At 36.0% G+C, this 20,232-nt stretch overlaps 4 protein-coding genes and 1 long non-coding RNA gene across 10 annotated transcripts; 3 read left to right on the top strand and 2 right to left on the bottom strand.

Moving 5' to 3' along the window:
- Nucleotides 1-951, bottom strand: LOC108662502. The gene is made up of 2 exons (XR_001928377.1): nucleotides 683-951; nucleotides 1-65 (listed from the first exon to the last, which is right to left on the bottom strand). It is a non-coding gene; the product is annotated as an uncharacterized LOC108662502 (long non-coding RNA).
- Nucleotides 1,789-4,522, top strand: LOC18596425 (pentatricopeptide repeat-containing protein At4g19890). Its single transcript, XM_018123462.1, has one exon. It carries the CDS (start codon nucleotides 2,018-2,020, stop codon nucleotides 4,094-4,096), a length of 2,079 nt encoding a protein of 692 aa, XP_017978951.1. The 5' UTR covers nucleotides 1,789-2,017; the 3' UTR covers nucleotides 4,097-4,522.
- Nucleotides 5,030-7,928, top strand: LOC18596424 (glutathionyl-hydroquinone reductase YqjG). 3 transcript variants are annotated; one of them, XM_007024876.2, is made up of 6 exons: nucleotides 5,030-5,150; nucleotides 5,971-6,195; nucleotides 6,287-6,463; nucleotides 6,572-6,796; nucleotides 6,913-7,041; nucleotides 7,239-7,928. In XM_007024876.2, exons 1-6 carry the CDS (start codon nucleotides 5,073-5,075, stop codon nucleotides 7,470-7,472), a joined length of 1,068 nt encoding a protein of 355 aa, XP_007024938.2. In that variant the 5' UTR covers nucleotides 5,030-5,072; the 3' UTR covers nucleotides 7,473-7,928. The 3 variants fall into 3 exon arrangements, with proteins under 3 accessions (XP_007024938.2, XP_017978952.1, XP_017978953.1); XM_018123463.1 differs by lacking the exon at nucleotides 5,030-5,150 and adding an exon at nucleotides 5,170-5,212; XM_018123464.1 differs by lacking the exon at nucleotides 5,030-5,150 and adding an exon at nucleotides 5,196-5,277.
- LOC18596423 lies at nucleotides 8,990-9,627 on the bottom strand. The gene has a single exon (XM_007024873.2). It carries the CDS (start codon nucleotides 9,462-9,464, stop codon nucleotides 9,189-9,191), a length of 276 nt encoding a protein of 91 aa, XP_007024935.2. The 5' UTR covers nucleotides 9,465-9,627; the 3' UTR covers nucleotides 8,990-9,188.
- On the top strand, nucleotides 12,060-18,967 carry LOC18596422. Of its 4 annotated transcripts, none has more exons than XM_018123576.1 (7): nucleotides 12,061-12,434; nucleotides 13,249-13,308; nucleotides 13,506-14,012; nucleotides 14,402-14,545; nucleotides 16,561-16,801; nucleotides 17,058-17,558; nucleotides 18,076-18,967. In XM_018123576.1, exons 3-7 carry the CDS (start codon nucleotides 13,518-13,520, stop codon nucleotides 18,516-18,518), a joined length of 1,824 nt encoding a protein of 607 aa, XP_017979065.1. In that variant the 5' UTR covers nucleotides 12,061-12,434; nucleotides 13,249-13,308; nucleotides 13,506-13,517; the 3' UTR covers nucleotides 18,519-18,967. The 4 variants fall into 4 exon arrangements, with proteins under 4 accessions (XP_017979066.1, XP_017979065.1, XP_007024932.1 ...); XM_007024870.2 differs by having other exon boundaries at nucleotides 13,249-13,312; XM_018123577.1 differs by lacking the exon at nucleotides 13,249-13,308 and having other exon boundaries at nucleotides 12,060-12,434.

Here is a 20,232-nt window from a genome sequence, read left to right as displayed (position 1 = left end):
CCCACCACCGCCTTTACACAAATGTATATGTATTTGTTTTGGGATAGATAATATTTCCCTTGGTCCTATAATCCAAAATAAAGAAGAAAAAAGTTAGAATGGATTAAAAACCAACAAAAAAAGAAGACCTTGAATTTAGTGAACAGAGCCTAGTAAAAGGGCAAGTGTCTAAAAGCAACAAAACCCATGCGTCAAAACCTGAAGAAACTTGCAGACATGAAACAGGGGACCCCAAAAAACAAAACACAAAGTCCTGAAATTTTTGGACATTTTAAATACCCCAAATTAAAGTTTTACCTTCCTTTCGAGCAGAGAAACAAAAAGATACCCTTTTTTGGGGTTTAATTGATATCCTTTTTTTATTTAAAAAAAATGGGATATCAGCTTGCAATCCATAAAAAGAAATTGCAGAAGAAATGATCAGTAACAAGGAAACTATAACAATCCCATTTATTCGATTGTAAACTTAACATTCCTATCTAAAAATAACAACTTCATGACTTCAAAAAACACGATTTTTATTGTTAAAGATTAAAGTTTAACCCACCTCAAAATTAGCAGCTCAATTCATCCAACAAAAAAGAAAAGGATAAAACAACATTAACCAAGAGATAATTCCCAATAAAATAATTTTAATAAAAAAAAAGAAAGAAATAAATGAAGACTAAGATTATCATCATACCTCTACGGGGGTTTCCTTGCTCTTCTGCTATGGTTTGCTCCAAATTTATCTGGTGCTTGTCTCTGAAAGACCAAGAGGCAAAGACGAGTTTATTAAGACAGGGAAAAGAGAGGGAGAAACGTACGGGGAAGAGATTTGGAGACGTTTAACGTGCCACGTGTCAGAAATCGACAAGTGATGTGACATAAAAAGGAGTGGGACCTATGCATGACCCAATAGATTTCCGATGATCGAACACTGATCATCTCTATTCATAACGAAAGGAATCAAGTCAAAAAGAGGGTTTTTTTTTTTTTTTTCAAGAAAACAAATTAGTAGAACTTTGATTAATGAAATTAAAAAAAGAATTTTGATAAATAAAAAAAGGTTGGGAGAGTTTGAGGTTAATGTAGAAAGTTCGTTTTTTTGTTTAAAACCAAAGCCGCACCGAACAGCAATCAACAATAACAAGTGTACTACTTTGCTTTTTTTATCCCTAATTTCAAGGTTCAATTTCACGTAATTCTATAAGAATTAAAAATAATTTTTTAAAAAAAATATAAAAAAATTAAATATTTTTTCCTTTTATTAATTTTAAAAATTATTATTATATAATTTTTTAAAAAAATAAAAAAAAATTAAGAGGAGGTACCACCAGAGCTGGTGCTATGTCCCTCTATTGATACGGTGCTCCCTTAATTTCTTTTATAAAAAATATATAATAATAATTTTTAAAATAATTAAAAGATAAAATTATCTTTTTATTCTTATCATGTCAAAAAGTTGACGATAATATTATTAATTGACTAATAATTGAATTTACGCGTCTAATAAAAAATAATTTTTTAAGACGAAAGATCTATTTCGAAAATTAATAAATTTTAATATAATTTTGATTATTTTTTTTAAAAAAATATTTTATTATTATTATTATTATTATTTTTAATTTTGAGTGTGAAGTCATTGGGTTAGGCTCTCAGCTACATCCCAAACAAACGGAGTGAGGACAGAGGAGTGATGCTTTGGACCTGATATATTACAAGTGAGAACCAACTGGACTGCTGAAATCCATTATAATTTATAAGCACGGCCCAATCCATTTCACATATAATAATCCTGCTACTAGTATTTACTTTCCCATTAGAATGGCCATTACTTCACCATTTTCGTTTTTAGTTTCCTTTCTACGATGCTTGTTTCGAAGGTTCACAATTTCATATCATACATTTGCTCTTTTGATGGCCACAGGGTACTACTCCTGTATTGAATTGTAAATTAGGAAGTCCTACTAATACTACTATAATTTACTCTTTATTTTTTTATTTTTTCATAAGCATCCTTCTTTGGCATTTGTCAATGATTCTTAGATTTCATGGAATTAAACCCAGATTATCGACCAATCCCCTCTTCACTCTCAACCCATCTTATCTCCATTTTGATACAAATTTTATTGACACCCAATCTCCAACACCATCATCAGAACCCCAGTCTTTTATCAAAACAATCTGTTCTCAAGTGTACGAATCCTATCACCAACAAGCCCACTTAAGATTTTCACCTCCAAAGCTCACCCTTAACATCAATCCTTATTGTTTGACCCATGAACAAGCCATTTCCATTGTTGCTTCTCTAGAAAATGAAGCTGGTTCCATGGTTGCTCTAAGTTTCTTTCACTGGGTACTTGAGATTTCCAAGTTTAGACTTTTCATGAGACTTTACATTGTAACTGCCACTTCTTTGATTAAAAATGGCAACTTTGACAAAGCTAATGAAGTAATGCAGTGTCTGGTGAGGAGTTTTGCTGAAGTTGGGAGGTTGAAGGAGGCTGTTGAGATGGTTTTTGAGATGCAAAATCATGGTTTGAAGCCGAAGGCTGAAACCTTGAATTGTATTTTGGGGGTTGGTTTCGAAATGGGGTTGATGGACTATTTGGAGAAAGTGTTTGATGAAATGTCTGAGAGAGGTGTGTGTGGGGATTGTAGTAGTTATAAATTGATGGTAGTTGGCTATTGTAGAATGGGGATGGTTTCAGAGGTTGTTAAATGGTTGACTGAAATGCTTGGAAGAGGGTTCATTGTCGATAATGCTACTTGCACATTGGTTATTAGTTTGTTTTGTGAGAAGGGTTTTGCGAGTAGAGCATCCTGGTATTTTGATAAGATGGTGAAGATGGGTTTTAAGCCAAATTTGATTAACTACTCCTGTTTGATAAATGGGTTGTGTAAGAGGGGTAGTATAAAGCAAGCCTTTGGAAAATTGGAGGACATGGTTAGGACAGGGTGGAAGCCTAATGTGTATATACATACTGCTTTGATTGACGGGCTTTGCAGGAAAGGATGGACTGAGAAAGCTTTTAGGCTGTTCCTTAAGCTTGTTAGGAGTGATAATTACAAGCCGAATGTGCTTACATATACTTCTATGATCAGTGGATATTGCAAAGAGGAGAAGTTGAATCGGGCGGAGATGTTGTTGAGAAGAATGAAAGAGCAGGGATTGGTTCCTAACACCAACACATATACCACTCTTATTGATGGCCATTGCAAAGTGGGAAATTTTGAACGAGCATATGAATTTATGGATGTAATGGATAAAGAAGGTTTTGCTCCGAATATATGTACATACAATGCAATTATTGATGGCCTCTGTAAGAAGGGAAGGGTTGAAGAAGCCCATGAACTGCTTAGGGATGGCCTTCTACATGGATTGCAAGCTGATAGAGTTACATATACCATTCTCATCACTGAGCACTGCAAGCAGGCTGATACTGGGCGTGTCTTGGCATTTTTCTGTAAGACGGTTAAGGTTGGCCTCCAGCCTGATATGCATTCATATAACACATTGATTGCTTCATTCTGTAAGCAAAAGAAAATGAAAGAAAGTGAGAACCTTTTTGAGGAAGCTTTGAGGCTTGGATTGGTTCCAACCAAGGAAACATACACATCCATGATATGTGGGTACTGCAGAGATGGAAATGTAAGCTTGGGACTAAAGTTTTTCAGCAAGATGAATGACCACGGTTGTGTACCAGATAGCATCACATATGGAACTGTGATCAGTGGACTTTGCAAAGAGTCTAGGTTGGAGGAGGCATGCCAGTTATACGAGACTATGATGGACAAGAGGCTCTCTCCTTGCGAAGTAACTCGGTTGACAATAGCTTATGAGTATTGCAAGAAAGGTGATTCTGCCGTTGCCATGGTTATGTTGGAAAGGTTAGAGAAAAAACTTTGGATGCGGACAGTTAACACCTTAATCAGGAAGCTTTGTAGTGAGAAGAAAGTAGGCATAGCAGCTTTATTCTTTCATAGGTTATTAGATAAGGATCGCAATGTTGATCGTGTAACTTTGGCAGCATTCATGACTGCATGTTATGAGACTGACAAGTTTGCCCTTGTTTCTGACCTGAATGAAAGGATCTCTAAAGGAATTGGTTAGCAACCTGGCGGCAAGAGCAGGTTATTAGAAAATGGGCTATATTTGCAATTGAGAGCTTTTCTGCTAGAGCAGGTTGAATGAAAGACATGAAGTTCTCCTGAGGAGTGAATCTATTGCGAGGACTTGTAAAGGAAGTTGAATCTTTTGATCCCTTTCCTTCGGCAATGCAAGATTCTTCAGCCTTCTATTGGCATTTCTACTATCAACTGGTGTTTTTGCGAGTAACGAGGAGTGCACTGTTGTATCTTTAAACTGACGTTTCCAGACAAAAAAAAAGAAGTTTGCATTAATCACGTTGAAAGGCAGCCTGATTTGCTCGTGTTTATCCTCTCAAGTCTTAGCAGAGGTTCTAAATAGGATCTTAGGACTGGGAATGGGGACCTGAGCGACAGAGAAAGATGGCTTTTGTTATAAGAAAGAAAGAAAAGAAAGAAAAAAAAAAGGGGGGGGAGGCGGGGGGCTCAAACCTTTGCTAACATACGAGCAATCAATCAAAACACAAACGAGTTACCTAGTTGTCTGATACTTGACTCTTATTAAGCCACTTGAAATGCATACTTGATACTCATGAATTCCTATGTTTCGGTATTTAAACCTTTTAACCTCCAAAATCATGCGACCTGAAGGAAACAGTTTTTGCGTCCATTTCTTTTTTAACCTTCCAAATCCAATTGTGATGGAAGTCAAAATTGATATGATGTCAAGATTTCGTCAAGAACTTTGTTTGTTTTTGAAGAATTGTCATAGCAGCCTCATGTAAAATATTAGTCAAAGATGCTAACTTATTCTAATCTAATGGCTGATGCCTTTGGTGTCCCTTGCTTTTGTCACATCTTGCCATTATATACTTCAAGCATGAGATCCATCAGCCATGTTACATTGAATCTGTTTAAGCCAAGATAAAGGGTATTATAGGAACACAAAAACACACATTAAAATAAAATAAAAAAAAGAAAAAGGACCCTTACAATAGGCCATGCTCACTTTGCTTTGCAAAACTCCGTCAGCTTTAGGTGTAAACAACTCCTCCTCTCTCCCATTTTTTGCTTTCAAGGTAAGAGTTATGCTTTATTTTGATCTCTCTTGTCTCTCTTTTTCTGGGTTCAAGTTTATAAGGTGCATCATTTCCGTTAGTCCCTTTAGCTACTCTTGAATAATTCATTTGCTTCCACGAAAGAAAGGTTTCTTCTTTGTTGGGTTATTATTGCAATTCAGATTTCTCTTGATAATAATGGATCTTATAATATGTCTGTACACTTTTGAGAAAGTCATGTCTTTTGTTATGACTAATGAGGTATATAGTAGCAGTATTAGTTAATTTTTGGTGTATATTGGAGGAATCGAGACCACTATGTATTTGTCTATTTAAGTATAAACACTGTCTGTGTGAGTAAAAACAATTTCTGGTTTTAGGCGTAACTTGATCTCAATGCTTTATTTGCTTGAAAAGATCTGTTTTAGCTGTTATTAAGATAAAATGGTTATTTATTGTGCATCATATGGAAGTCTCCATTGATTGCCTTGTATGATTTGCCACATGCAATGAACCTTTTTTATAATTTATTATCGTCTCCAGCTAATAGCTGAATGAGTTCTTTTAATTTATGTCTAGTTTCCTTGATGAGAATTTATATTTTCGGATTGAAGTTACAATCTCCGAAATCTGGAATGAAAAGGAAAGAAAAATAAAATCCAGGACAGGAAGAACTAAAATGGAAGAGACATAAATTCTATGGGGGAAAGAGAAAAGAAAAGACCACACTGTATGTTTTAGGGTTGAGAAGTTTTCTAGCGTATTAATTGAATCTTAAAGATGGCATGATTTGTTGGGCTTTGAGAAGTTATAATAATTTCTGAAGTGATGTATTTTTCAGCGCACTTTTCAAATGGCTCGATCTGCACTGGATGAAATGTCAGATTCTGGGGCTTTTATGAGAACTGCTTCAACATTTCGTAATATCATCTCTCGTGACCCAAATTCTCGGTTTCCTCCTGAGTCAGGAAGGTATCATCTGTATGTATCTTATGCTTGCCCTTGGGCTTCGAGGTGCCTTGCATACTTGAAGATCAAAGGGCTTGCCAAAGCGATCAGTTTTACGGTTGGTGAATCATGTTATGACTTTTAAGCTATTGTAGTTTGACTCAATCTGTCGATAAGCTAACAATCTTTTTCCTTCAATTGCTGAACAGTCAGTCAAACCTATATGGGAGAGAACAAAGGAAACTGATGAGCATATGGGATGGGTTTTTCCCACCTCTAATACAGAAGAGCCAGATGCTGAACCTGACCCTTTTAATGGAGCAAAGAGTATAAGGGAACTATATGAGCTTGCAAGTACAAACTATACTGGGAAGTACACAGTTCCTGTAAGTTCAAAAATTAGAAGAACTTTCCAGCTCTCTTTTGCTCTGTTTTATTGTTTCTTGTCTATGTTTAAGACTTTTAATTCTTCTGGTGCTTTATGTTTTTTATAGGTTCTATGGGACAAGAAATTCAAGACTATTGTTAGTAATGAGAGTGCAGAGATAATCCGCATGCTTAATACTGAATTCAATGATATAGCTGAGAATCCTGCTTTGGACCTATATCCTTCTCATTTAAGAGCTCAAATTGATGAGACAAATGAAAGGATATACAGTGGAGTAAATAATGGTGTTTACAAATGTGGGTTTGCAAGACAGCAAGGGCCTTATGATGAGGTACTTTTTATGTGGTAGTTTTTCTTCTTTTTAATGTTGGACTTCTTGGTCTTTACATTCTTGAAGGAGCTCGTCCTTTATAAATTCTTTTCTTAAGTATATTCATTGGACATCAGGCTGTAAAACAATTATATGAAGCTTTGGACAAATGTGAGGAGATTCTTTCCAAGCAGCGGTACATTTGTGGAAACATTCTGACTGAGGCTGATGTTCGACTTTTTGTTACCCTCATAAGATTTGATGAGGTATTTGTTTGCCCATTCTGCTTTCTAATATTTGATATATTTCTTTTAGTTTAGAGCATCTTAATCTTTCACATTTGTCTTTCAAATAGTAATATTATTGTCAGGCAAAGGAAAAGGTTCCATATTTCTTTTTAGAAAAAAAAAAAAAAGGAAACACCTTAAGATGCATTTTGACAATGAGTTTGTTGTTCTTACAGGTCTATGCAGTTCATTTCAAGTGCAACAAGAAGCTTCTACGGGAGTACCCAAATTTGTTCAACTATACCAAAGAAATTTACCAGATTCCTGGCATAAGCAGTACAGTGAATGTGCAACACATCAAGAAGCATTACTATGGAAGCCAGCCATCTATAAATCCTTTTGGGATAATTCCTCTGGGCCCGAATATTGATTATTCTTCTCCACATGACCGAGCAAGATTTTCTGCATAGACTGTATCTATCCCAGACTGTGAGCTGTTCTGTATTTTGGTGGGTGATGCAGTGATGGTTGTTGTTGGTGTAGACAGCTTCTCTCCTCACATCTGTGAAGATGAGTTAATTCTCAAAAAAGGAGGTATCTACTCTCTTAGATAAAGGTTTTTACAACATAGTAGTTTTTTTTCAAACGCAATGGAAGAAAAAAAAAAAAGAAAAGAAGAATAACAAAGTTGTAATGTTGGTCACTTCACTATGCTCTTTGTTGTATCAGAATAATGCCTGTCTCTACAAATACACTACAAGCATAGTTGTAATGTTGGTCACTTCACTATGCTCTTTGTTGTATCAGAATAATGCCTGTCTCTACAAATACACTACAAGCATATTATGTCATGTACCTCTGATGTTTCCAGTGCATATAAAGAAGTTTTCTCTTTAGTAATAAACTGTCTTCTCTTCATCTTTTCAGGCCTTGTTATCATTTGTGATAAAAAATAACGAAATATTCATTCTCAGTTATGGAACTTTTTTTTCTTTGGTTGAATGGCTGGGACAGTTGAAGTTTTCTGTTAATACGCGACTATAACACTGGATTTTAATGTGGGATAAATAGTTGAGGTTAGAAGAACTCAACTTTGCGATCAATGTTTTAGGTGAAACTTTTGTTCGGCACTAGATGTGTTTTTACTCCCCCAGCAGAAACAGTGGAAACAACAACAGCATGGTGGGTTTTGCCCTTCTCTTTGTGAGGAGCAGTGGCAGTTGATCTATTCATTTATGTAGGATTTGGTTTTACTCTTCAAGAGTGGTCCGGGCCTTGCATGGTCTTCAAAGTTAAAACCCTGTAGGATCCCCTTGCAGTCTAAAAACGTGATTCACTAGCAAGGTCTAGCTGTTTTCTGGAGTGAATCAAACATTGATGAAATGCAGAAGCAAAGACCATAACCCATCAGTCATTTCCTTGGAAATATTCAAGAACATAAAAACAAGTATATTTAGCTAAAGGAAAACCTAAGAGAATAAAGGTTTATCAGAAGGCAGATTTCCAGAAGCTGGCGTGGCAACACCTGTCACCAGCTTGCTCCTCCCCCATTGATGACCTGCTGATTTAGAAGTAAACATAGCCATGAAAGTCCACTTCCTCCCACCCTTGTCTAGAAAGAGACAACAACATGGTCCCAGCAATTAAAAGCTTAGCTGTCCAAAAATGGTTGTGTTAGTCTTTGGTGGTTGTACAAGATATGGAATCTCACGTTTTCATTGGGGATGTAAGGTTTATGAGGAGAGAAAAGAAAGAGTTATATCACATATTACATCCATGTAATCTAATTACCAGACAACATAGCTATCTCACTGTCCACATATAAGAATGGCACTGTTGTGTTTCAATACATCAATCAAGAGTATGTGATAAACTGTGGGACTACTCCAAAAAAAATATTTATTAATTTGAAAATAAGAGAACCGTCCAGTTGTCGGATAAGAGACAAGAACCGGATTTATGGATTATTATCATAGTGACAACAAAATCCACAAGAAATTCTGCATAACATTATCTATGGATGACATTAAATTCTGCATACGTACTATTTATTTCTTTCTCTTGGTACATTATATTTGGCCTTTGCCTGCGAAGTACTATTACAACACAGGAAATTACTTGAATAAAATTCAAGAGAGGGCACAAAGGTAAATTCCGTATAGGAAGACGACCGAATCGAGAAAGAATCAATATTGTTGATGAGAAGAGATGCAGACGGAGAGAGAAAGCTGAGCCTCTTGGCACTGGGACCTCTTCAGGCGGGTCCCCCCGCTGGCGCACAATGTCCTAACCGCCTCCGACTCTGCGGGGCACAGCACGGAGACCAAGCACTCCGCTAAGGCTCGGTTCAAGTGCCGGCAGGCTGCGTCCCGCGTCGCACCTGGTCCGAAACGTTGGTGGCACTCGCATAGAGCCTTCTGGAGCCTCTCGCACCCTGTCGAGTCACCGCCGGCTTCTCCCATCTTTGATGACAGTGCCACGCTTCGTTCACAAAGATCCACATCAGATATAAAAAAAAAAAGAACTAGAAGATTTTGGCAAGTTGTTAATAATGTACTGATAGTCTAAACGGTGTGTGCCACGTCATTAGCTAGTGAAAGGATTTTTTTTTTTATAAAATAAAGTAAGCTTTTGAAAAATTAAAAATCAGGAAAAAAAACTTATTATCGGCAAGAAATTTTCATATTAATTTTAGATCTTAATAGTCTTTTTTTTTTTTTGAGGGATGAAATTATTCATTAAGTTCTAATCATGCGGGAAAATCAACTGCTCAATTTATTATTCAACAACAGCCTTTTAATGACTAAAGGTGGTACATCAAAGAAAACAAAATTGTCTAAATCAAAACTTACATTAATCATATTATCAGCAACTGTTTTACCTTTTTTGATAATATATTTCGTGGTATTAAGGATTATTAGATCCTGATCGGTTATACGACATTGTCGAATTTGAAATTTATATCTATAATTTTGTTGTTTAGAAACATGTACACCTATAAATGAGACACTAGAGGTTTTGGAATGATTCACTCTTGGATGTTTAAGTCAATAAGAGATCGTATGGAAGAGAGGGAGAAGAGAAAACAGAGTGAGAACAGTAAATCATATCTTGGATTATGCACATAATTATATTATTATAGGTAGAAGTACCCTTGGCATGTAGATATGCTGTAAGTTTTCCAGGAATCAGAATTTCAATAGTCATTAAAGTTTCAATCAACTAAACAAAAACTATCTTCACCAAGCACAAAACTGTGACAGAATCTCTGATTTAATTCTTTCCCCCCCCCCCCCCCCCAGCAACTCTGATTGCATTATTTATGAAGCATTACACCTCTCTTACATAATGCCAAATAAGGTCAAAAGAAGATGGCAAAAAAAAAAAAAGTGTGCATTAATTTGTAATATATTGAAATTTAGTACATCCAACAATGAGTGAGTGCTCTCACCAAATCAGCCATCCTTTCTTTAAAGGGCTTGATTGTGGTGGAACCCATCATTTTTTTGGGTACATTACATTGATTCAATAATTGCATTGTTGAATTCCCACCATGGACCCTTTACAGAGAACTTTTCTATTCCTCCTCCACCCCTCCATTTCCATATCTTTTTATCACTCTCACACACACAACACTGGTCACTCAGTGATGAAAAGTAATCATAACAAAGCTATCAAAGAATGAACATTGATTTAGTATTTTTTCCATGGAAGTTTGTTTTCCCAACTATATAGCCCAATTTGGTGCTATTACACGTCAAAAACAGTTCATTTATTTTTTCCAACTCACAGGGTATATGCTATCATCTAACAAGGGATGGTACCTTGGGATATGCTAGGGTGAGGAATCCATTTATTAAAAGGTTCAAATCTTCTGACACTCAAATTAAAAGGAAAAGTACTGTGTAACTGGGGCCTAACTCTCTGTTTCCTTGAATTGTCACATTTTATAATTCAATGGGTGGTACATCCTAAGCAGAAAATAGGTTTGACTATTTAATGTATGAATCCAAATTGAATTGACTAATTGATAAGAGGCACTTTAAATTTTAAAACCAATTATGATCTAAATCATGCATGTTTTGGCATGTTAAAAGCGATAGATTTGATATAAAATTGATGGATACAATTCCCTAGGCTAGTGTATGTGTTTTTTTTATTGTTTTAATTACAGTTTCATTCCATAAATTAGAGACTAGAGTAGGGGTCTGCTGATCATAATTGATGATTGAAATGTGAAGGAGAAGATAATGTAAGAGATAAAATGTGGCAAGTGGAGGGGGATGGGGAGAGAGAGAGAGAGAGATTTGATTTTAACTTCTAGAAAGGCAATTCTCTTTAGCAAAGAACTACTATTGAGATAGGCTATGGAAGGGGAAAAATAATGGAAAATAGCACATCATACATGAGAAAGAGAAAGAGAAAGAGGGGGAGGGGGAGACAGAACAAAAAGGCAGAGAGAGAAATGGAAATTTCACTGTTTAGATAAAACCCATTAAAAGGAGGAAAGTAAAGGTGGTAATGATATATAAAGGGATATTGAGGGCTTCTGCCCCCAAATTAGTCCCTCTATGCCCCCACATCAATTTCTATCTGATAGTGATCCACCTTTAAATGATAGCCTCAAAAATCTTTCAAGTATCTCCATCAACAACAAAGGAAAAAAATTTAATCAAGATAAGAATTCTACTTGGGGTTTAAAAATTAACAGTGGAGATATAAACACTGGTACTAAATTTCTTGCAAAAACAAAAAGAAATCAAAACCCTAAACCCCACCTCAATCAATAGGTGGGATTTTTGAATTATTTGAGAGAAGAGTGTGCTACTTTTGGGGAGCAAATATGGATGGGCCCCTAAATTTCCCCACCAGACTAAATATCAGTGTCTAGGAAAAATTATTTTACCCTTTGCCCATTTCTTGCTGCATTATATTTTTCTCTTGTCATGCTTGCACTCTTTTTTCCACCATTATATGCCATTCAACCAAAAAGAAAAGAAAAAGAGAAGATAAAAGACTGCATGCAAGAAAGCAAGAAAAAAGAGCTTCTCTTTTTCCTTTTTTTTTTCTTCCAGGTTTTTTTTAAAGACCCATTATTAAAATAGTTGTTCTGTTTGCGAAGGAAAAAAAAAACTAGTTCTTCTATAATACAATATAGCAGCATCCGCTAGTTGATATTTGCGGCCTTTTCTCTCTCTCTCTCTCTCTCTCTAAATTGGAGTCATCTTTCTTTCTTTTCCTCAAAAAAGCTTCAATCTTTCTAAATTTAGAGCCTCTTTTTTCTTGCACAGAGATACAAATAGAATAACAGAGTGACAGTTTTCAAGTTCTTTTTGTTGATTAGCAGGTTATGTGCAATAACCACTAGGGCATGAAAATCTCCAAAAGGCTTGACTTTGAGTCCTCCATCCCAGCTCCACCATTGTTTATAGGTAAGTTTTAGCTTAATATATGCTCAAGATTCTCATAAAGGTCATATTTTTATCTGGGTTTGCTCCTAAATTTAGTCCGAATATTTTACTTTTCTTTGAGTCCTCCATCCCAGCTCCGCCATTGTTTATAGGTAAGTTTTAGCTTAATATATGCTCAAGATTCTCATAAAGGTCATATCTTTATCTGTGTTTGCTCCTAAATTTAGTCCGAATATTTTATCTTTTCTTTTGAGCTTCTTTATATATATATATATATACATACATTTATTTGGGGATTTAATATGTAGAATTGGTGCTTTTTTTGCTTTCTTGGTTTGATTAGTCCATTATTACTCAACTCCTAAAATACCCATTTTCAAATGTTTCAATTTCTGTAGCACTTTCTTTTTTCACCTTCTCCAATAGAAGGGTATCTAATTTAATTGTTGTTTATCTCTTTCCACAGCTATCTAAGCTATCATCCTATTGGTCCTATTTTCTTTCACTCTTGTATGCCTCTTTCTGCTTGGAGAGGATGATATCATTGTTTTATCTGGGTTGGCTTTCACTCGTGAATATACCCTTGGAAGAATTTTCTTTCCTCTAGGGTCATAGGACATTGAATATAATGATGTCCTGTTTTACTTTCTACTTGTGTTTTATGGGTGGATTATTGATGTATTTCATAGTCACCTGTTCTATGCATGTTTAATAAGTTGTTGGCTACGACTGACATTTCATAGATTTGTATTGTATTAGTATTCTCTCAATGTAAGAGGTTTGAGTGCACAGCTCTTGAAACTCTTTTTTTGATTTGATCTTTTCCTATTTGCAGTTACTCTGGTTTTCCATTTAGCTACACTCGTATTTTATCAGCCTTTATGGAATTAACAGAGTTAGTATGTATCACTTATACTTGTTTATCTATTTTAATTATTTTCAACCTTTTCTTCTTTTGGCATTATAACTTTAGTGTTGAACGTAATCATGAGTGAGTATTGTCTAGGATAATGATCAGACTTCTACTTTGGTTTGCTTTATATCACTAAAATATAAGTCGAGTTGTGAGACAAATTGAATTATTATTGTTAGGAGAGCTGAAAGATGGAGAGGAACAGATTGGATTTAAGATTTCATCACTCTGGATCAATAGAATCAGAGGAGTCTGCTCTAGACTTGGAAAGAAATTGCTGCAATCATTTTAATCTGCCTTCATCTAGTCCTTCACCTCTTCAACCCTTTGCATCTGGTGCTCAGCATTCTGAGAGCAATGCTGCCTACTTCTCATGGCCTACTTCAAGTCGATTAATTGATGCTGCAGAAGATAGGGCAAACTATTTTGGAAACTTACAGAAAGGGGTGTTGCCAGAAACTCTTGGCCGGTTGCCATCTGGGCAGCAAGCAACCACGTTACTTGAGTTGATGACTATTAGGGCATTCCATAGTAAAAAACTGCGTAGGTTTAGTCTTGGTACAGCAATTGGATTCCGTATTCGACGGGGTGTCTTGACAAAAATACCAGCTATTCTCGTCTTTGTCGCTCGAAAAGTTCATAGGCAATGGCTTAGCCAGTTTCAATGTCTACCTGCTGCTCTTGAGGTGAGTAAGTTTAATGCGTCTGGCTTCACTGCTTTTACTCAACCTCCATGGATTCTTTTGTTCTTAATTTTTACTTGTTTGGTATCTCCCAGTTTTTTTGGGAGGGGGATCGGAGGGGAAGGCTGCTCTTGTTCTAACCTGACATTAAATTTGTTGGTTTTGAAATCATCCATAGCTGCTAATATGATGCTACAATATTCTTGAGAAGTTTTCTATTTCATGCCAGATTTGACTCTTTTAAAATTATGAGATATTCAAAGTTTTAGAAGTTTCTAAACAAGCATATTGGATCTAAGCAAGAAAAATTTTTAAATTTATGACTAACCTTTCTTAATTGACTTATCTTTTGTTTTGAAAATTGAAATGTATTTTTCTTAATATTGGGTCAGGGGCCTGGAGGCGTGTGGTGTGATGTAGATGTTGTGGAATTCTCATATTATGGTGCACCTGCAGCAACCCCCAAGGAACAATTATATACTGAGCTTGTAGATGGCTTGAGGGGAAGTGATCCAATCATTGGTTCTGGTTCACAGGTAATTGTTCTTATTAAGTGTGTACAAATTGGTTTTTTGGGCATTCCTAGACATGCGGTACCTAAAGTCTATTGATCAGTGAAAGGTTAAATGAAAACGGTATTTGTGGGGTTATTCTAACTTAAAATCTTTATTTCTTTGTTTTTGGCTTGGTTAACAGTGTTACCTTATGGTTGGTAAAATCTGGTGTCAGTCACATTCTGCTTGCCAGCATGGTATTTTTGTTTTGGGGATTATGTTGACCATAATGTTTTTGCCTTTCCCCTGTAGCTGACAGCATTTTACTTCTAAAATTTTGTAAGCAAGAAATATCAAGTCTATCTTCTTGCCATGGGGGAATTTGATTGTCTGGACTCTTTTTTTTTTCTTTTTTCTGGGACAAGATTTTTAGACAGTCCTGGTGGTGCTGTACTCACCATGATCCTTTAAGATTTCCAATGCACGTTCTTTATTCTCATGTTTGCATTGCACCTACATGTATTGTGCTGTTAATGTTGAACACTTACTGTGTAGTACTATTCTTGGCTCTTTTTTTGCTGGCTATTGAATTTTCTAATTGACTCATGCAGTTGGTGGCACAATAAAATGGTGGCATTCTTTAATTTGCTATCAAACACTTTGATTTTTATTTTTAAGGGAAGAGAGGAAAAACCTCTTTCTGGTGTAAATCGTGTAACTCATAAGATAACGAAAGAACTTGAAAAAGCCACAGGCTAATTCTTTATTACTAATTAAGAGACAGTACTCTGCTAAAATATACTCCTAACGTAATTTATTACAGACTAAAGATTAACCTTTTTTAAAATTTAAATCCTAATGTTAGAATGAAACCCCACTTTCAACTGCTTATAACAATATAAAGGAGAAGGAAAAAGAGATAAAATTCTGATTGTTATTTTTGACAATAGTGTGCACAGTACTGCAAAAAGTAGTCTCCCCAATAAGTCTAGAGGATTGCTAGTCTGTTGGAGTACCATGAAATGTAGCATGATAAAATTGCATTCCTCTTTTGTTCTTTTTCTGAAGTTCTGTCCTGCATCATTCCTTCTTGGGCTGAGAAGACATCCTGATAAGTATTATTCTCTTTGAGCATCATGTAGTGATAATTGTGTCATCCACATACCTCCACCATCATAGTCACAACATTATTTGGGTACTAATTATACAAGTATGGAGAATTCTGTTCAACACTTTCATTTTTTTTTCTGCCACTTCATGGTAATGCAATCTCATACTCTGATTTGTGGCATTTTGTCTTGCTGTCCTAATACCAAGTGGGGAAAGAATGGTCACTTTTAAAATAATGAGTCACTTTCTTCTGTTGCTTCCACCTAAAAATTCTAGTGAACGTTTGAGCACGTTCTCTATAATTATCTAAACTATCATTTATTTGCGTTATGTTGTACATTGAAGTTAATAATAAATATACACTATGTGAAAGGATAACTTTCAGTTTTTCTGACAACATTTTGCTAGAAATTTGATTATACAAAAAAACAGTTTGCTATTACAATTATTAGTGAATATGGTTTGCTTTATTAATGATTTATTTATGATACAGTTGTGACTGAATCAATCATTGTGCTCTCAATCCTACACGTGCTGACATTTTGATAATGTCAAGCTTGAGTTCTTCATTGTAGAATTGCTGGGTATCTTTTCATTTGTATCATGCTTACCGCTTATTCTCAAATTCTGTTCCTAATCATTCTAGGAGAGTATTAAGACCTTTCTTGTCATAATGATGGTTAAAGGACTTTCTCTTTGAGTAACTTGTGTCTTTTGAGGAAAAAATAAATACTAATTGATTATGTTTTACCCCTAGGTGAGTAAGGGGGGGGGGGGGGGGGGGTGATTTGTTGGTTGGTTGGCTCTGATGGTCCTATAGTCTTTCAGTTTTTCCCCCTCATACTCTGCCCTGAACCTTGATTACTGTTGATGACAATTGTTTATATAACTCTTTACTGTCTTGATAATTACCATTTAAGCCACTCATTTGGTCGTGGTACATGTAGGTTGCCAGCCAAGAGACATATGGAACACTGGGTGCTATTGTGAAAAGTCGAACAGGAAATCGGCAGGTAGGTTTCCTCACAAATCGGCATGTTGCAGTTGACTTGGACTACCCAAATCAGAAGATGTTTCATCCTTTACCACCCAGCCTTGGACCTGGAGTGTATCTTGGTGCTGTAGAGAGGGCAACCTCATTTATTACAGATGTCCTTTGGTATGGAATCTTTGCTGGTATAAATCCAGGTAATGCAGTTCCAAATTTGGTTGTCTGCCTTCACATCTTCTGGTAGGAAATTTGTTGATGATTGCATTAGAAAATTTAAGCACAAAAGTGAGAAATTGAACAATTCAGATCAGGATGCTAGTATCTAGTATTTGAATTTCAGTTCAAGACTTAGACGGTTTCAGAATCCACATATTATGTTTAACTTTGTGCTACTGGATTTTTTATTGCGTCCTGACTCCCTTACATGCCCATTACCGTTTGGTCCACCTGCAGAAACATTTGTGCGAGCAGATGGAGCTTTTATTCCTTTTGCTGAAGATTTCAACATGAACAATGTAACTACTACTGTAAAAGGTGTAGGTGAGATTGGTGATGTTCATATCATAGACTTGCAATCTCCAATTAGCAGTCTCATTGGGAGGCAAGTCGTCAAAGTGGGAAGAAGCTCTGGCTTGACCACTGGGACAATAATGGCATATGCTTTAGAGTACAATGATGAGAAAGGGATCTGTTTCTTTACTGATTTTCTTGTTGTTGGTGAGAACCAGCAGACTTTTGACCTTGAGGGTGATAGTGGAAGCCTTGTACTATTAACGGGTCGGAATAGGGAGAAGCCACGGCCTGTTGGGATCATTTGGGGTGGGACTGCTAATAGGGGTCGGTTGAAACTCAAAGTTGGCCAACCCCCAGAAAATTGGACTAGTGGAGTTGATCTTGGGCGTCTTCTGGACCTTCTGGAACTCGATCTCATCACAACCAATGTAGGGCTTCAAGGTTTGTATTCCTAAGACAAACAGTATTTCTTTCCAGTTTGTAGCTAACTGGTTGGTTCTTAGTGTGCTTATGAATAATTATTCAGTTAATTGACATTATGCTGCAAACTGTGATTTGAGCCTAACAAAGTACATGTTGAAATGAAAGTTTCATTTGTAATGGCTTATATAATTTGATAGAAATGGCTACTACCGTACTATGCCAGATACCATAAAGGTGAAAGAAATAAATAGCTTACAGCGCACACTGAATGATAATATGCATAACTAGACAATATTGGCCAAATGGTAATTTAGTATTGGTGCACTTATTTCCTTTCACTGATTATTTGATTAGATTATGAAGTCGCAAAAATGCAGTATTTTGAAGGCAGAGTATTTATCATGTGAAACTATGTGTAAATGGAGAAAGGAAGAAAGTAGGAAAAAGGACCTTTCTTTACCTTAATGGTTAATATTTCTGCATCTGGTCTCTAACTTCAGCTTTGACACTCTATTTGTCTTTGTTATTGACATAGCTGCTGTGCAAGATCAAAGAAACGTTTCTGCAGCAGGGATTGATTCTACCGTTGTGGAGTCATCTCCCCTGGTCCAGACTCTATCTAAAGATAAGATTGAAGAGAACTTTGGGCCAATTAATTTGAACATCCAGCAAGTTTTGGCTGAAGGCGAGTCCCAGCAAGGAGTTACACTGCCAATCATGCATAACGAGTATCGAGCAGAAGATAGGGTCAAAGCAGCTCCTAACTTGGAACATCAATTTATTCCAAGTTTCAATGGAACGTCTCGAGTTCATGATAACAACAAACGGGAAAACCCAGAATCTAGAAATCTTTCTGCATTAAGGAATGGCTCAGATGAGGAGATTTATGTCTCACTGCAGTTAGGTGAGCCTGAACCAAAGAGAAGAAAACATTCGGATTCCTTGCGTAGCATCAGAGAGTCGGAAGTGAAAGAGTAATGGAATAGAGGCAAATTGCTTGGGGGATATCATCTCGTCAAAACCAGGTCACACAACTATTTCTCTCGTAGCTTCAAATTGCTGGGCCTTGGTGATTATAAAAATGAAAAAAATTGTAAGTATTAAGTGTCGGACTGCATAAAGGAGTTTGAGGTTCACCCCCATCACCTGGGGGAAATTATTGTCATTTTTTCCCCAATCATTTGGTTACATTACGATGGTAGGTTACATATATGGTTATACGGTCTTAGTAGAAAAAATGCTTAGGAAGTACCTATGCTAAATATTTCTTTGATTCGTGTTACTCTGTTGAATTGGTGTACCATAAGCACTCCTAAAGTGGGAGTATGAACAGAACAGCTATCAAGAATTAGAAACATGGAAAAAATGTTAGTTTGCCTAGCACAGTGGCTAATGAATCTACAACCTGATAGTAATTGGATTCCCCATGTTGCAGGAATTGTTCAAAGATCAATGCATTTGCATTGCTACCGTTGCTTGATTGTAAAAAAATCATCTCCACCCATCTTTCTTATTGAACACAACAAACACTATATGGCAATTAGCTGGGACATTTTCATTCAATCCGCAGGGGTTTCTTCATTGGCCAGGGGACTTGTTGCGGTCCCAATCCCATCTCCATACCCCCAATCCAAATCAAAGTTATCCTTGCTGTTGGATTTGGCAAAAGAATCCAATATCTTTTAGTCATGTTGTGAATCAAATGAAATCAATTCATGAATGTGACGTGGTTTCATGTTTTCTAGGTTGTTCTGTTTCACAGTTTGCTCCTCTAGAAATTTTTTTCTTTTTCAAACAGTTTATTTGCCGTAATAAAAGGCTAAAAACAGTAGAATTGAATGTATATATATATATATTTTTTTTATCTTTTTATTGCTCCAACTTTTTTTTCCCAAATTATATATTTAACTCACTTTATTCGACTAATTTAGTGCAACATATATTTTTTACTTATATTTTAGTCATAAATTTGTAGGTCCAGCTATAACCTGATAGATTGCATTATTGAATTTTCACATCATATATATTTTATTGACTTGACTACATATAACAACCATGTCGGTAAGATTACTAAATTTAGAACTGGTGGCCTACCAAAAGGAAAATGAAAATTAAGCTGCAAGCCATGTGAAGCTCATGACATATCACCTTCGTATTGATGGTTATAGCCAAGATTTACAATATAAAATTGTCACAATTTACAGAGATGGTGTACGATTTATTAGCAAATCAAGGCATCGGATTCTCGAAAACAAGCTGTTAACTTCACCAGAAGTCATCATGCACGTATCATGATGAAAACACTTGTTTTCTTTCTTTTTAATTTGGTTCATAATCTTTCATGACAATATAACGTATCCCATGGGAGTTCAATGATGTAAAATAGAGTGAAGCTTTTAGGGAACAACCTTTTTCTAAAGGCGAGGAGGATGAGTTCGAGGTTTGATGCGGTGGTCTGAAAGGGATGATGAGCTCTAGAGACCAGAGTAACAGAAGATGGAACGACCAGTCATTAGTGGCAGAGGTTGTTAATGGTGGTTGCCATGTTGGTTAAGCCATTCAATCCTTTCAACAGATCGGGTACCATGAGATTTTGATAATTATGATCTGTTCTAGCTACTCTTTTGCTTTAATTTGGGCAATAATGAAGTGAGCTTGGTTAGTTGATAGACATGACTAATTTGATTAAAGA

This window comes from Theobroma cacao, chromosome 6, assembly GCF_000208745.1.
Source record: "Theobroma cacao cultivar B97-61/B2 chromosome 6, Criollo_cocoa_genome_V2, whole genome shotgun sequence".
Lineage (NCBI taxonomy): Eukaryota > Viridiplantae > Streptophyta > Magnoliopsida > Malvales > Malvaceae > Theobroma > Theobroma cacao.
This window is presented reverse-complemented; position numbering and strand designations above follow the sequence as displayed.